The sequence below is a fragment of the Penicillium waksmanii genome (assembly GCF_028829765.1).
Source record: "Penicillium waksmanii strain IBT 27052 chromosome Unknown utg000005l:1.0-5232799.0:1.0-5237142.0, whole genome shotgun sequence".
NCBI classification, from domain to species: Eukaryota; Fungi; Ascomycota; class Eurotiomycetes; order Eurotiales; family Aspergillaceae; genus Penicillium; species Penicillium waksmanii.
Genome location: NW_026643252.1, coordinates 4,737,081 through 4,752,633, shown reverse-complemented (window position 1 = coordinate 4,752,633; position 15,553 = coordinate 4,737,081). Strand labels below are relative to the sequence as shown.

General features: G+C 41.3%; 3 protein-coding genes across 3 annotated transcripts; 1 reads left to right on the top strand and 2 right to left on the bottom strand.

Annotated features, from left to right (window-relative positions):
• Window positions 1-874: 874 nt before the first annotated feature.
• On the top strand, window positions 875-1,327 carry N7481_006656 (uncharacterized protein; the record flags this gene model as incomplete). Its single annotated transcript, XM_057265875.1, has 1 exon — window positions 875-1,327. The coding sequence occupies one exon, from the start codon at window positions 875-877 to the stop codon at window positions 1,325-1,327; it is 453 nt and encodes a 150-aa protein (XP_057123595.1).
• Window positions 1,328-11,331: 10,004 nt separating this feature from the next.
• On the bottom strand, window positions 11,332-11,753 carry N7481_006655 (class V chitinase; the record flags this gene model as incomplete). Its single annotated transcript, XM_057265874.1, has 2 exons — window positions 11,332-11,543; window positions 11,747-11,753. 2 exons carry the CDS (start codon window positions 11,751-11,753, stop codon window positions 11,332-11,334), a joined length of 219 nt encoding a protein of 72 aa, XP_057123594.1.
• A 1,928-nt stretch (window positions 11,754-13,681) lies between these two features.
• Window positions 13,682-15,109, bottom strand: N7481_006654 (uncharacterized protein; the record flags this gene model as incomplete). Its single annotated transcript, XM_057265873.1, has 1 exon — window positions 13,682-15,109. One exon carries the CDS (start codon window positions 15,107-15,109, stop codon window positions 13,682-13,684), a length of 1,428 nt encoding a protein of 475 aa, XP_057123593.1.
• Window positions 15,110-15,553: the final 444 nt, after the last annotated feature.

Below are 15,553 nucleotides of genomic sequence, written 5' to 3'. Positions count from 1 at the left end.
AACTCCAACTTTATGCCTAGGTAATTGTCGGTCTGGAAAGTCTACGCTAATCAAGCAAGTACGAATCCTCTCATCAGTTAGGTTTACATCTAGTAAACGCTATCAAGCGCAAGAAGCAATATGTAAAGATTTCCTGGGCGCGTTCAAAGAAGCACTTAATATTATGAAAATCTATAGAATTAAATTTAAAAGCGAGAGAGCGAAGGTAGGTGTTACAGTAATATTCGAAATCAGATTTACCTCTACACTCTTAGACTTTTATTCCCGAACCCCACTTTGAAACACGCTAATCTAGTGGTATTGTATTCCCTTGTTACTATGGGTGGGTCATTGTTATAATACCGTAATCATTCTTGGAATTTAATAGAATCTTTCTTGCAAAGAAACCAAGCAAGGGGTCGATCCAAACAAGCGCTCGAAGCAAATATCGCGAGCGGCTTTTGCGCACCAGTGTTACAGAAAGTAGCTGATAGTGGATTCCGGGGTTCAAGCTCACACTTCAAACACTACCCCTGACTAGGCTGTAGCATGTTATAGAGATACGATGACAATCAACAAACCCGGAAACCAATAAACCAAAGCGGGTTTTGATCAGACTTATATACAGTATTGGCGATTTGCGTCCCATTTTTTGTGTATGAGTCGCATTTGAATTCGTAACTGTACATGACTCGGACGTGCGAAGCTTCACAGTTCTTCGAAGCCGGAAAAATAAAGACAGCTTGCAATCCAGAATTCAGAAGCCTTCGGCATCCGAAATATACCGAGCGCGCTGCGGCGTTAAGATAACTCCGACGGGGAATCTTCTTTGAATTAAAAGAGTTGCGAAATTGTGTCTTTCAAAGCAAGCATCCTCCTCTGATTCTCATTCACTATGGCCGGTCGCATCCTCCTTACTCTCGTTGCATTGTCAACGTCGATCGGTGGATATCTCGCCGACTGGAATGAAACTCATGTTTTCAACCCTCGATGGCCCCCTCACGCGAAATTCCACAATGGACAAACTATGTCTATGGGCATGGTTCTCGGTCTCACGACTCTGTACTTCCTGTATCGACCAAAACCTCAGTCTCTGTTTGCATCACCTCCTGCCGTTCAACATATATTTGAAAGAGACTCCCTCGCTACAGGGGCATGGCTAGCAAGCCTCTATTGGATTACTCAATTGAGTGCCCTATTTTATCCCGGTTCAAAGGCCATGGATCCCGAATTCGGTGACGGGCATCCTCAGGTCTACATTTGTGGAATACTACTCACTATGGTGGTGATCGGAACCTGGTTGGAGATGGGGAAATTGAACAGGAACACAGAATCGAAAAGGAAGTGAGGTCAAATTTACTGTATCTGACTCGGGATAGGATATTCCCAAGCCAGGTGCTCATCTGTTAAGGGATATTTACATTTTTCTATACATTGAAGAGCGGCGAATGCTCTAAGAAGTCGGACTAGACAGGTCAAGGTACATAAAAAGAATTTCAGAAAATCCACACGCATTATACGATGAACAGGTATGATTTGAAATCACCTTTATTCTCTCGTTGTATATGTAGCCTCCTTTATTCCCTCTGAAATAACCATAACCCCATAAATTCCTCTGAACTACAACAAAACCAATGATGCTTCACTTGTTAAAGATAGATTTATTCACTTCATTACTCTTCTTGGACCCATAAGTCATTTAACGCGAATTGTCCGTGAAGGATCCTGTTGGCCCTCCAGATATCGGTATCGACTGGCCACCAGGGCTCTTCTGATGCTAGAGGTTGTGATCATCATACGAAACTCATCCTAGAGGAAGACAGCCATCACATCGAGGTACAGGCCCGATTCTTCCGACGGGTAGTCGCAGAGCGCGTCGATAGTTAGCGGCGTTACAGTTGGTTTCCGACCTATATGAGTTGGGGGGTGCGTGGACGCTGCCGAGCTGCCGCAAGTTTCTGCGAATATTTATGATCGTGACCTTTACTGTACTCAGCCTCTTCTGCCATTTGAGTGGTGTTTAGTGACTGGCTCTCCATCACATCTCGGATGAGATACAGCTTGCCGGGGGGAAGTCTCGGGGCTATATTGCAAGCCTAGTGTAGGAGGTCGCTCAAGAATCATCTACAGGTGAAGAATCCTGTTGCTTAGGGAGAGGAGGGGTGGAGTGGTATCGATGTATAGCAGTTTCCTGTAATTTACAAAGGACATGGTCCCACCTGCGTCATGTAAAATACAGTTTCTATGCTAGGAACAAGGGGGATCGACGAATATACGCTATCAGGGTTAGCGTGCTTCAGATTAGGGGTTGGGAGTTAAAGTCGAAGAGTGTGAAGGTAAATCTGATTTCGAATATTACTGTAATCAATACTTATATATATTGTAGTGGGGGAATGGCTCTGGCGATGTCAGGTGACGTTGTAGGCCTTAGGCCTTACCTTTATACAGTATATAAGCCCTTGACGATAGTTAACTTACACAATCCATCCACCTTTCGGGTCACCAATGTTATTTGCGTTATTTCGGATTGCTAGCATTCGAGCAAGGGCTCGAATGCTCTGAATGCTGTTTTCTCAGTAGGGCACCGCTTTGTCTACTACTCTCTCTCCTGCACTCTTCGAGTGTGGTGGGTTTGTCCTCTTGTGATCGACCCGTCTGCTTGACAGACTGCCAGCGAGCTTTCCCATCTTACAATATATACTTACTAACTACGGCGTTACGTCAGATTGTAGTTAACCTGATCTATCAAACAGACCACTATCATTGTTCAAAGACGTATCTTCTAGATTAGAAAGTTTACAAGGCCATAGAAACTGTCTGGGAAGATGGCAGCTTCCGCAAAGTACTGTTTAAGAGCATGTATCTTCCTTATCACCACACATTACTATGGTGTGTTGCTCAACCTATATAACTCTGATTTTTATAATACAATATTTACTAATAGAAGCAGTTTTCGCCAATATCTTGACGTTATATATAAGTTATACTGGGTTCCTAGCGACTAGGATATCCTTCGTACAAGATATAGATCATTAAGAGTAACTATAGCGAATCCAGGATCTCTCAACCTTCAAATAATAGATTTAAGCAGAATATAGTAGCAAAGGTTAATTCATTACTTTAAACGTTCACCTTCAGCCCTACCACTTAGCCTTCCGAGCACTGCCCCCAGTCATTGAGAATACTGATCAATCGCCTGCGAGACGCCTCCAATGCTTAATTTAGATAATCAAGCTAAGATAGCTGCTCGTCATAATTAGCTTGAAGCAGCCCCTTTTCATTTTCCAATCATGTATTCTCCCTCTTCAACTCCTGGTTGGTTTGACGGAGCTTCTCACTGCCAGTATGTTTCGACATACATAAGTCCCAAAGTCGTCGGTAGAGTCCCAAGATTCGAGCTACTGGAAAGGCAAGCTTTGGATCATCCTGTTCAAGCTCTGCAAGAAGCTGTAGTATCGGCTAGAAGGGTTCTGCTGCTGAAGTTTGTTCTTTGTCAGCTGGCCGCTGGGAAACCGGCTGCGTTGATTAGCATTATATACGATATTAGAGGTTAAAATAGTTCTTACCTAGGTAGGGCTCCTTCAGCTGTCAATTCCAGGTTCAGTCGCTCCTCTGGGCCTACATTTGGATCGGAATCGGTCTTTCCGTCCCCTTGTATATTGTGGCACGTAGCAAAAGGATCTATTACTATATTCAAGGTAATGTATTTAAGAATTTAGATATACGTAGTATAGATAGCTTAATCTCTATTTCCTTTGATTTATAGCCACAAAGACCGATAAAGCCAGCAGATTCAGTTCTCTAATGCTCAATACTTAATGATATTGTTATCACCAACCTTTTATTAGCAAGGAATATGTGGTCAACAAATAACACAGTTTAAAAGAAGTAAAGCAACGTTAACTTAGTATTTACTGACAAAAATAAAGAAATTCGTACAAGAGAAAAGTTTTAAAGTAACACGGTCAGAACAAGCTTTGGTTGTCTCAGTGTAGAATCATCACTGACACTTCAGCCGTTAAAACAGTAATAAATAAGATGTCGCTCAAATATATATTTACTATACCTATAAACTAAACCAACTGGATATTGTCAAAAGTCTTCCGGGAAATAAAGAGGAAAATTTCCCTACTTTCGCCGATTTATATATCGATATTTTCTTTTATATACATATCTGCTCGCTGTTTGTATTAAGCAACTGAGGCCTCGGTCTATCGCACTTACCGCCCAAACCTCTCCCGTTGCAAATTAGTGTTTAGATTATATGATCGCCAATCTGTATTTTACTTTCTTCTAGTCTGTACAAAGCAGCCAACAGCCACAGTATGATACCGCTTGCGTATAATTCCCAAAAGATTGTTCTAAATAAATTCTTATCCTTTAAGACATCCATCTTCAGAGGTAGAACTGAAGAGCCGACCTCGTTTAAGCCAAACATTAATCATAAACGAGCTAAACAATCAATGGACCTTTATTCCCGAAAACTACTTTATTACATATCCTATCCGTACGGCCTTTTTACAGCAGTCGCTTAGGGTGCTTTGTCTTGAAGAAGCTATGCGGCAGATTTATCGAAATGGTCTTGTCAGTTGCGGCTTTTAACGACCAGGAAGTTTTTCCGATCCTGGCTTTATCCATTGCGAGCCGATCCCTGTCGTTTACTGGCTTTAAAAATGCTACATTAGTATCCTTTCAGCCTATTAGAGCTATCTCCCAAGCCTCATACCTTTAAGACAAAGGTAGCCCCTACCTATACCTCCTATTCTATACGATCTAACAGCAATAAAGTACTTACAATAAGCCTAGTTTCTCTAGTACCTACAAACGCTGCCCCTTTTTCTTCCTCTCAGGTACCTCCGGACTGGAGCTTCTAAAAATTACCATATAAAATACCCCAGCGGCAGTTCGAATATACATACCCAGACTGCGACCGCCAACTTAGGCGCTGAAAGGCCCTCAAGAGACATCTGATATACCACTCAGATAAAAGACCGTACGTTTGCTAGGTACCAGAATATCATCACAGCGTCAAACGCTCGGATAATCTAAAGGCTCACTATATAACCCATACGAAAATAGGCGGTCGTAACCGCTATATAGTAACCTTGGATAATACGAGTTCTGCCTACAACCCTAAGTTTCGCAGTCGATTGACATTAGAAGGCTGGCCAACTCAATGACATACGATAATTAGAAAATCCTATGAATTCAGAGAAAGCATTGATCTATTACCTGGAGAATTCAGTAACTGACAGGAGAGATATACTAGATATCAAAATACCCATTATTTTATTCTGAAATTCCCTACTGGTCCTACCGGATTTCTTAGATCGATTATCCATATTTTGTTAAATTATACGGGATCATTATCTAGGCTTCAGGAATATAAATGGGGCTTTTATTTCTAATCTATGAAATATAAGATAACCAGCTATAGATGAGACTGAAAAATCGGGATATAGAGGTACGAAGCAGTATAAATATCCTATACTGAGTGTATAGATTCATATTTTCGGGTAATTAAAATTATATAGTCCAGAAGAAAAAAGTGGCTGGTTCAGCGTCTTATCATTGATTCAACGCATATTTTGAGGTCCTACTGTTTTTTCTTGACAATAAAGTATATCAAGGATTATCACTTACTATTGGGATTATTTCAATACTCTGTAACCCTACAGAAAAAGGCTAAGGGCCTATTTCAACGCTTCTCAACGTAGATCTCTCTACTGTTGCTCTATAAGGTACAGAAAGGTGACTTATTTGTATATACTGTATTACTTATTTAGATCCCACAAAAGACTATTGACCTCCCTTATATCCCTGAACCTCACTAACTCATTCTTCTTTCAAAGACCAGACTTTAATTTTACAAAACAATTCTTCTCGCAGACCTGACATATTCTCTAATAATTCAAACGCTATACAGATAAAACCGAGTCTTACTGTGCTCCCTCAAAATTTGAGCCATAAGAATAAAATCCAGGGATAGCGAGAAAGAGAGATAAGCTCTTCGCCTGAGTTTTAGGGGATAGTAAATGCAGAACTTCTATTCAGGGTATCTTCTCCGTTAGTATAATATAAAGTTAACGGGCATAAGTTAATATCTCTACTAGGAGCACTCTTTACAATTACGCCAAGGTAAGCTGGTATGTCTTTTCGTATTCAGTCACAAAGACAAGTCCAGCTTCATTCTACATCAGCAACAAAGTATGTTAGCAGAGGCTAAGAGCCAGGTTAACGTATTGATATGTAGGTTGCGTTGTTTCTAGAAAAAGCTAGTAGCTGATTATAGCATTATGCTTCTAATTGTTTTCGCAGAGAGTCAGGAAAAATAACAAAGACGAACCCGAGGACAGAATTTAGTATAATAGAAATTCTATTATTATATGTAATAAGCATAGAAAGATATAGTGTCAATAGTATAGATACTTGGCTGTTTGGGTTAGGCATTAATTGTAGCCGTATCACCAGAGTCCTAGGTCTGATCCCAGATAAGAATAGCTAAAAGTATACCCTAAAACGCTAGAAACACACCCCCGGTGTTTCCTTAGATTTGGCGCAGTACTGGCAATTAAATTTGAGAAACCTGTAAGTTTCTTGGCGAGCTTTTGTTTACCTATATAATAATTGTTAGAATATGTCAGTGCTTCTAGAGTGTATTTATAAAACTGCTATTATACTATACTTAAGTGCTCGATGTAAAGGAAAGATTAGAACTGATCTGAGATTATAAAGGTTGGTCTTAGTACCTACGAGCGATATTGCCATTGGTAACTAAGCTAGCGAATACTTAGCAGATAATACTTGAAAATCAAAGGGACTAATGGTATTTAATATATTGAAACCTGCATACTACCGATCTATAGGCTATATACGGTGTGAAAGCTTAGATTAAAGTTCTTTATCGTTATAAAAAAGACTAATATCCGTACCTGGGTAGGGTGCGTTAAGTTTATCTTTTAAATTCTGTGCAGTTTCATTTGAGAGCTATATATATCTCTCCACTATTCCCGGGTTTGCTAGCCCGTCTCTATATTATAGTAGCTGACAGTGGGACCTGTGAGATTATCTCTAGGCTCTATATCAGTCTGTAAGCCTGGTGTAGTATAATTAAAGTCCTTAAAGTAGTGAAAGTCTGGGGGAGTTATATCGTGCTCCTTTATAATTTCCTCAAGGTATTGTAGGTAGAATGGATTTTTACTTTGCCTGGCAGCTATATATAAGGATCTGGTATAGGGGGGGCTTTAAACTTCAGAATATCAAGCTATAATTATATATTATATAAGTAATTATAACTTAATATCCTATGGACGGATATTTTCGAACTAGATTAGCTAAAGTATTCTCAGAGGGCTTTACGGGCCCCTATATAACCTACGGGAGGCAGTCTGAGTTATCGTTGATACTAGAGATATTATTGTTTATTATTATACGGGCATAAATCGTAGTGTAAATCTCTCTGTACTCCTGTTTATTACCTTAGCTAAGTAATTTACCTAGGAGGATTGTCTGTCTAGGGTTTGTTTCTAGCTAATAGGCCTACTATCTGGCGAAGGTTGTACTGTGATAAATGCTACAAAGAACATAATTATATTTAAGTTTAGTTCTCAGCCTATATAGGTGTTTTAGTCGACTGTATCGATCTAAATTACCCTCCTATACGGCTATCTGTGTCTGAAGGCGCTTTTTAAGGTTTAGAAGATCAGGCGGAAGTGACATCCACAGTTGATCGGACTGGCCTGGGCCTAGTTGAGCGTAGTCCTCTATTCCGCTGATATCCTTCAAGCTGATATCTTGTAAGCCGATAAATCTATCTTCCTCAATGTTAATATTATCAGCAGTCGTCTCTGGTGAATTTTTACCAGGGTCAACTTGCTGCCCCTTCAGGCCTAATAAAGCCTATCGGGGCTTTATATCTCCATTCAGAAACGTAGGTGTTCGTGGGGTTTCAAGATAAACAGATCGAGAGAAATCTTCTATGACAATATATTGTTGGGGGGGCAGATATGATAATCTTGTAGATTGTGGTGTCTTTGTTAACTTTGCGGGATTCTTCTATAATAGAGACATTAGGCAAAAGGTCTAGTTCTTTATAAAGATCTGTATAGTATACTACAGCATACGCTCGGCCTACTTAATACTGTATAGAAAGATACCGACGGGTAACTTTGCGATATGTTTCTTCTGATATAAGGTCGGGATACCAGATACAGTACGGCTGAGTAGCAGGCTTTTGTATATCGGGGATTACATCACTTATTATTAGGTAAGTATTACGGGTGCGGGAAAATTAATAGGCCTGACTATCGTCGCCGGAGTATAGCTTAAGAATTACCGGGCTTGTTGTAAATTGAAGTAAATCATGAATCCTACGGATAACTGCTCTCTGATGCTAAAACGGGCTTAGATCAACGGGGAGATCCTCCCCCTTTATTGCCGCAGCATATTGATCGGGGTCGTATGCAGGTATAGGTTTGCCAGAAGAGTCATACGCCTGCCTTTTCGGTAGAACGATATTGTATTGGCTTATAAGGCTAATACCAGATTTTTCTGTAGCTGCCATTCAGAAATAGTACAGGTAGTGGTGCTAGTGGCGCTGGTACTACGTGCAGTGATAAGTGGGGAAAATAAAGTTTAATATTGAGGAAAAGAAAGGGGGAAGTTGTAAGGACTCAGTGCAGACAGAATATATGTAGTATTAGACAAAAAGTAAGAAAGCTAGAGAAAAAGAAGAAGAGAGATGCTATCGCTAGTATTCTTATACAGATAAATAGGGCATAGGTTATGTGATACAGGGTCATATAACCAGGCAATATCTCTGGTTCGTTACAGAAGTCAACTTCTTGAAGGACAGGATTATACTTCAACCAGCAAGTATTTATAGGCGAAGTAGATCGTACCGTAATTTTTGGGTATTAATTCTTTTTTTTTCTGTTTTATTTTATTTATTTATTTTCTTCTTATTTTCCACTCAGCTTTGATATTTAATTGCCCCTGTAGTGGTGCCCCACCATATACGACGGTAACTGTACTGTAAACTTATAAGCTTATACACTAACTATAAACAACCTTGGAAGTTAAGTACGTCGAGACTATTAATATCATTCTAACTATGAATCCTTTCAAAGTTTTCTCTAAATCAAATCCCTCTAAGAAAAAAAAAATTAGAAAATAGCTACTCTCGATAGGTGCCCTACCCAGACTCTGAACAGAAAATGCGGTTTCCAGAGACTCTCGGAGGGCCCTGGGGAGATTCTATACTGGCCATTACTGCTGATTTTGGATAATATATAATAAAATATTCAAGATAGCTTTAAATTATACTTATTTGTATCTCTTGGGTCCTGAATAAGGACTATCTTATATATGTATGTGGTACTTAGTAATACAGATCGTGTAACTTGAAAGCTAATAGGAGACGTTATACTATATATCTTTCCTAGTTCACTAAGTATAAACGCCAAATCTCTCGACGATCAACACTCATCTATCTAAGATTTAACCTCCTAAGCGACGATCTCTTACCAATGACTAACACTTAAGTCGCTTACTGAAGGACCCTTGGTACTGGGTAAAACGTCTCTAAGCTCACTGGCCTATATATCAACATACAATTAGTACCTCTAGGGCTTATAAGATGACACCTTAAAAGAAGGGAAACTCACCTAGGTCTGAAAATCAACCCTACTTTCAATATTCTTCCCTTGAATCTTCGGAGTGTTGAGTAGATCGGCAAACATTGCTGGAAAGTCGATTAATTGGTATTTGGATATCTTGGCTGCACCTAGAACTCTGGTCTCTGTGTCGGCCACGGTCGCAACAGTGGTACGGGTTGTACCGCCCTTAGTGTTTTGGAGATTCTAACTATCGTCTTTGGTTAGATACGTGATTAGCCAGTTAATTATCGAGGCTTTCCTGAGGAGTATTATTTGTTGACTAATCGTGTCGGCGCGACTAAGACGTTCAGAAACATCCCCAATACTAGACTTCTCTGTATCATTTCTGATCGCGTCCACTTTTTCCGTGACTTTCTTAATAAATTGAGTATAAATTTGAGTACTTTTACCTGTCTTGATGTAAGGGTTGACTTCTTTTATCTTAATTAGCCTATCGAGATTGTTATCAGTCAACTCCTGTTCTGCCCTTACAAGATTATCCTCAGAATCTGGTGCCGTTATGTCAGGATGAGCTACGACTGCCGTGTTTTTACCTCCCAATCTTAGCATAAACTCAGGATAATCCAAAGGATAATTTCTCGATGTCTCCGAACCGCCAATAGTTATCAGATATCGATTATCTCGCCCGGCCGAGACAACTGCTGTTCCGTCGTTCTTCAAGCGGAAAGGAAGTATAAGCTTTGTTTGTCGTAACCCTCAATTTGACTATATTGAAATACCGAAAACTTAGTCATAGACAACTGAAATATTGGATAGATGCTCTTATAATACAAAACCCTCTCGGTGATAACGTACCCAATTATTTTATAGGCCTCCCACAGAAACAGCTTTTTGTAGGCATAAGCACGTTTATTAAGTTCGTTTTTGGTGATACCTTCAACATCTTTAATATTGTAATACTCACAACCAGACCCTACTTCTCTTTTAGGACTAGCTCAGGCTTGTAGCCTATCTACAAGCCTCACCTCCCATAGTTTCTTCTCTCCTCACACTTAGTATTACGTACTTAATGCACTTGATTTATCTCAACCAGGCTACTATTACAGAGAGGGCCTGCCAATCAGAGAGATAAAGCTTAGGCTAAGGACCCTAGTGTCTTTTAAGAATATTTCACCAAGTTATAGAGTATACGGTTATGCAGTCTAAAGAAGCAATCTTTTAAACTGTTACCTTGCACTATGACTAAACATATAGATAATTATAGGAGTTACTGGCGTAGTACTCCCATACGATTCGCTAGACTTTTTTGATCATTTAGACTAGGTAAAAACCGTAAAAGCTCTACGGCCTTCCTCTTATGGTACGGCTTAGATTCAAACTAAATACTTAGGCTTTTTTAAATGATAAGAACTAAAAGCAAAATTAAATATAGGTGATTCGATGAATATGATTTGAACGAATTTCCCAGACGGCGAGTATTAGATCAAAATAATCTTCAGTAGTGGTGACGATAAGTATGGCGCAAATAATATTCTAGATCAGCGGAATATGGTGCTGTCGTGATCTGGCTCATTGACACATCATGGCCAGCAGAGGTACTCTCCGGAAGCTTACCATCAACAGGGCCGCCTGGTATCTAAGCCTTTACAGTAGACACATAAGTCTCAGTGCTTGTAATCAGGATGGCGGGGAGACCCGTATTATATTCTAAACTGCCATCTTTGTTCACTATGATCTATACCAGGCCATCTTTATCGTCAGCGTAGATCACGTTACAGGCCCAGCCGTCAATTTTATTACCAAGCATATCTTCAAAATCAAGATCATCAAATAAGAACTCCCCGCTTCCCTTTATAAGAGTAGGATTGCCATCGTAGAAGGCGTTACATATGAGCTTAGTTGAATCCTCTTCTTCACTCTCAACTAAAAGGCTCTGGTTCATAGCAGCTATAATTAGGAAATCTCGGCACATATATCCAGCACTATTAATCAAGCTTAGCCTATAGGCAGCATTTGTATAGGGACCTAGATTAATTTTCTAGCTCTATCGTGGCTAATCCATTGGCCACTGAAACATCCTATATAGTAAAATTAGCCGGGTTAGTATATCAAAGCTTTGTACACTCTACAGAGCTCTTTAGATAACATACAGATCATCGTTAAGAGCACAGAACCTATAATCTTCCACTATCGTAGTATAAACATGGTTATTCTAGTCTGTATAACTATAGGAGACAAAGCACAACGAATTAGCAGTCTAGAAGTCAAAACCCAACGCAGTAATAAAATAAATTCTGATCATAACTCTATTGCCCCCAAGATTCCCCATGGCATTTAGGAGTGCATGGTCAAAAAGTAGTGATACCAGTATTTGCTAATATTCGATGCTAAACATTAGTTCATCTCTCGCCGAGCGTGCCTCGAACACCACCAACAACATTTCTGTGTCCCAATTTCTGGCATGGAACTCCAACATTCAAGGAAGCTGCAATGGAGTTTCCATTGGGCAGCGCGTTTGTATGCAAGCTCCTGGAGGTACCTGGAAAGCACCATCAGTCACCATTACAGCACACACTGGCACTGGCGTCTAATATACTACCGCAACACCAGCCTATCCAACACAAAGCGGCACCACCGAAAGCTGCGGCAAGTATTACCAGGTAGTTTCGGGTGACGACTGTGCTACACTGAATCTACAATTCGGACTAGATCTCACACAGCTGCAAGCGCTAAACACCTTTGTTGATGACAACTGTTCCAATCTCTGGCTTGACTATGACATATGTGTAGCCCCAGTCTCTGAGCCGACTATCTCGACTGATGGAGCATGTGGGGTGGGTGTTACTTGCGTTGATAGTGCATTTGGAAAGTAGGTGTCATCATGTCCCCCTTCTTTTGCAGAAATGGCAAAAGCCCTGGATTCCAAAAAAGAGACTTCGACTAACGCACATATATTACCTTATCTGCTGCTCGTCTGGAGGAAAATGCACAGATGACTGTGGCTCTGCTGATAATAGCACTGTTAGCACAAACGGTCTTTGCGGGCCCAATAATAGCTATATGACCTGCCCTGGCTCTGAGTTTGGTGACTGCTGCAGTAGTAAGTATAACATTCTCTATATTTACATTTTCCTCTTACTGGGCTCAACCAGAAACCGCTCTGGTCGATGATAATGGCTGACTAAGTAACCCCTTTACTCGAATAGTTTACGGATACTGTGGCAATGGAACTAAATTCTGCGGCGCAGGAAATTGCTACGCAGGAAACTGTGATACTGATAAAGGAGGTCCATCAATCAGTGGTGAATGTGGACCCCTGTTCGCTGGCAATAAAACCTGCACTGGAACACAGTTCGGTGACTGTTGCTCAGTGAACGGGTATTGCGGGAGCACCGATGATTACTGTAGCCCTCCTAACTGTTACTCCGGGGCTTGTTTGACCACCGGATATCCCTCTACCAATGGAGAGTGTGGCCCTAACTTTGCAAACAACATGACATGTGTTGGGTCACAGTTTGGTGATTGTTGCTCTGTGGCTGGATATTGTGGCAGCACAAGCGGCTATTGCTCTGGATCAAATTGTTATAATGGCGCTTGTATTTCTTAGTATTATGGCGCGAGAGATGATCACATAGAGAATATGTGTGTGGTGAGGAACTATCTGAACTTAAAGGACCTAGATATAGGTTAATTTACTGCCATGTGTTTCTAGATAAACGTTCTAGCTAAACGCTCTCTGTCTGTGCAAACCTTCTGGCGTCTTTCCTTGGCCTCGCCAAAGTGGTACAGGAAGCTGATTGATCATAAATCTAAGTCATTGCCTAGTAATCAAACCTTCACATGGAAATAATCACCTCGTAAGAGAGCATTGATTCTCTGCTAGCACCAGGTTGTTACCTCCACAGGTTACTAGTTATCTGCTTCCCCTTTACCTATTATGACTGTACAATACTATTAGTATGCATACCGGATCAGCAATATGTGTATGATTACTCAAGCACTGCAGAAGGACAAACAGGACATAAGTGTTAAATACAGACAGGCTCTTTGAACTTGAATAATAGCCTATAATACTAACGATTGGCTCACCAGCTTGGTGCGATCGAATATTCAGTCCCGTCACCTCTATCTGCTTCTCTGAGTTTTTCGATTCCTCCCTCCACGCCATCTTCGCCCACTGTCCATATACCACTTTCAATCATCGCCGTCCACCGGTCAAACAGACTATCCAATCTCTGCGCTCGGCCTTCGCCTCCAAATGGATGGAAGGAACCATGTTGAAAGAGTTCCGTAAATGAGCCCGCCGTAACTTGTGTCCCATCACTCATTCGAGCCCCATCCTGCCAGGGCTCGGGTCGTAGTTCAAATGGAAGCACGATATGGAAACCGGCCTCCTCCACATCATAAGTGCTCCGACAAACAGGTTCACTGTAGAGTCCAGTTGGAATAGAGGTATCTTCTATATCCAAATTGTAGTCATGTGCGATGGAAAATAAGTAATGGATTTCATCGTGAATATCCACCTGCCTGTCTGGAGCTGCAAATACCAAGACCCCTGGAATACTATCCTCTTCGTGGGGTATATTCGTGAATCTCTGACGTCTCACAAACGCATCCTTATCATGCGGAACCTCCAGCCCAGGAGCGATAAACTTGAAACGCGGAGTCTTAACCTGTGTTAAGAGTGAGCGAATAAAGCAATCCTGCGGCACACCTGCCGCATCTAATTCTGCACTAGTAAAAAGTGGCGCAGAAATCGGCAGAAGGGAGTCAGGAGACATGCGAGATTCAACTGCAGCTGAGTAGCGCTCTATCGCAGCTACTGTGCTATTGACCTGGAACTCGCAGTAAGGAAGCCATGACCATAGACCAAATTGTGATCGGTTTGTTGGGGGTTCGCCTGAAGGAAGTCGTTCTGGAAGTCCTGCGACAATTTTCCCAATTCGAATCATATATATCCAGTGGGTTAGGATGGTCTCTAGCGGAAACCACATCTCCTCATGCTCATCTACAGGCTCCACGCTTTCTAGATTCTCTATAGTCATTGGGAATGAGGCCCGATTGCGTTGTTGGTCATAAAGAACACCCAGATTATGTGAGCCCATACTCATGTTGGTGCCATAGATTATAACAAATCGCTCTTTGTCATCGTCCATTTCGTTGTCACCGTACACATACTCGTCGCCGGGCCTCATCTCAAGACAGTCAACCCAGTAAAAGAGCCCAGGTTGAGGATCATAGATTAAATCCAAGAACGAGTTAAGCGGTGTAATAAGGCGAGTTCGAATGGCTGCTATATCCTCTTCTGGCTGATTGAAGAAATGCTTTTCACTGGCTAGCGTATCAAGGTCGGGGGTGTCTCTCTCGTTACGAGCCATCCAACCATACGCGACTAAGTAATTGTGTAGTCTGGCGCAGCGTTCATAGTCGAGAGTGCCATTGTCACGGGCTGGGTTCTCGTCAGACACTAGAGCATCCTCAATATCGAGAATTAGTTGTGGAGTGGTATTCATGGTTGCGGTGACGTTGAAGGGTAGTTTCAGCTGTAAAAGAAAGTAAAATAAGCTGGCATTTGCTTGGGCGATAATGATAGGTATTTGTATCGGAAGGAATAGGCGGGATGTATGGCAGAATACAGAAGAATTGAGCAAGAACGGTTAGCGTAAATTACTAGTACGTAGCTCCACACAAAATACGTGGGAGGATACACAGCAATTACATGGATTTCAGTTCAATTCAATTCAATTCAATTCAAGATTCTATTAACCTAATGCAGCCTGGCTAGTGAGCGCCGTGGCTATGTAGGCGTTCCCTCCATCGGGAACCAGAACCATCCTAACGCCACGCCCGCAGTTATGATCAGCAGAGATCGACGGTGACAAAGTCTGAGTGCGACCTGATTGAAGCAAGTCTCTTTGCGAAGCTTGGTTTTGATGGAGCAGGCTGAGCTCTTCATT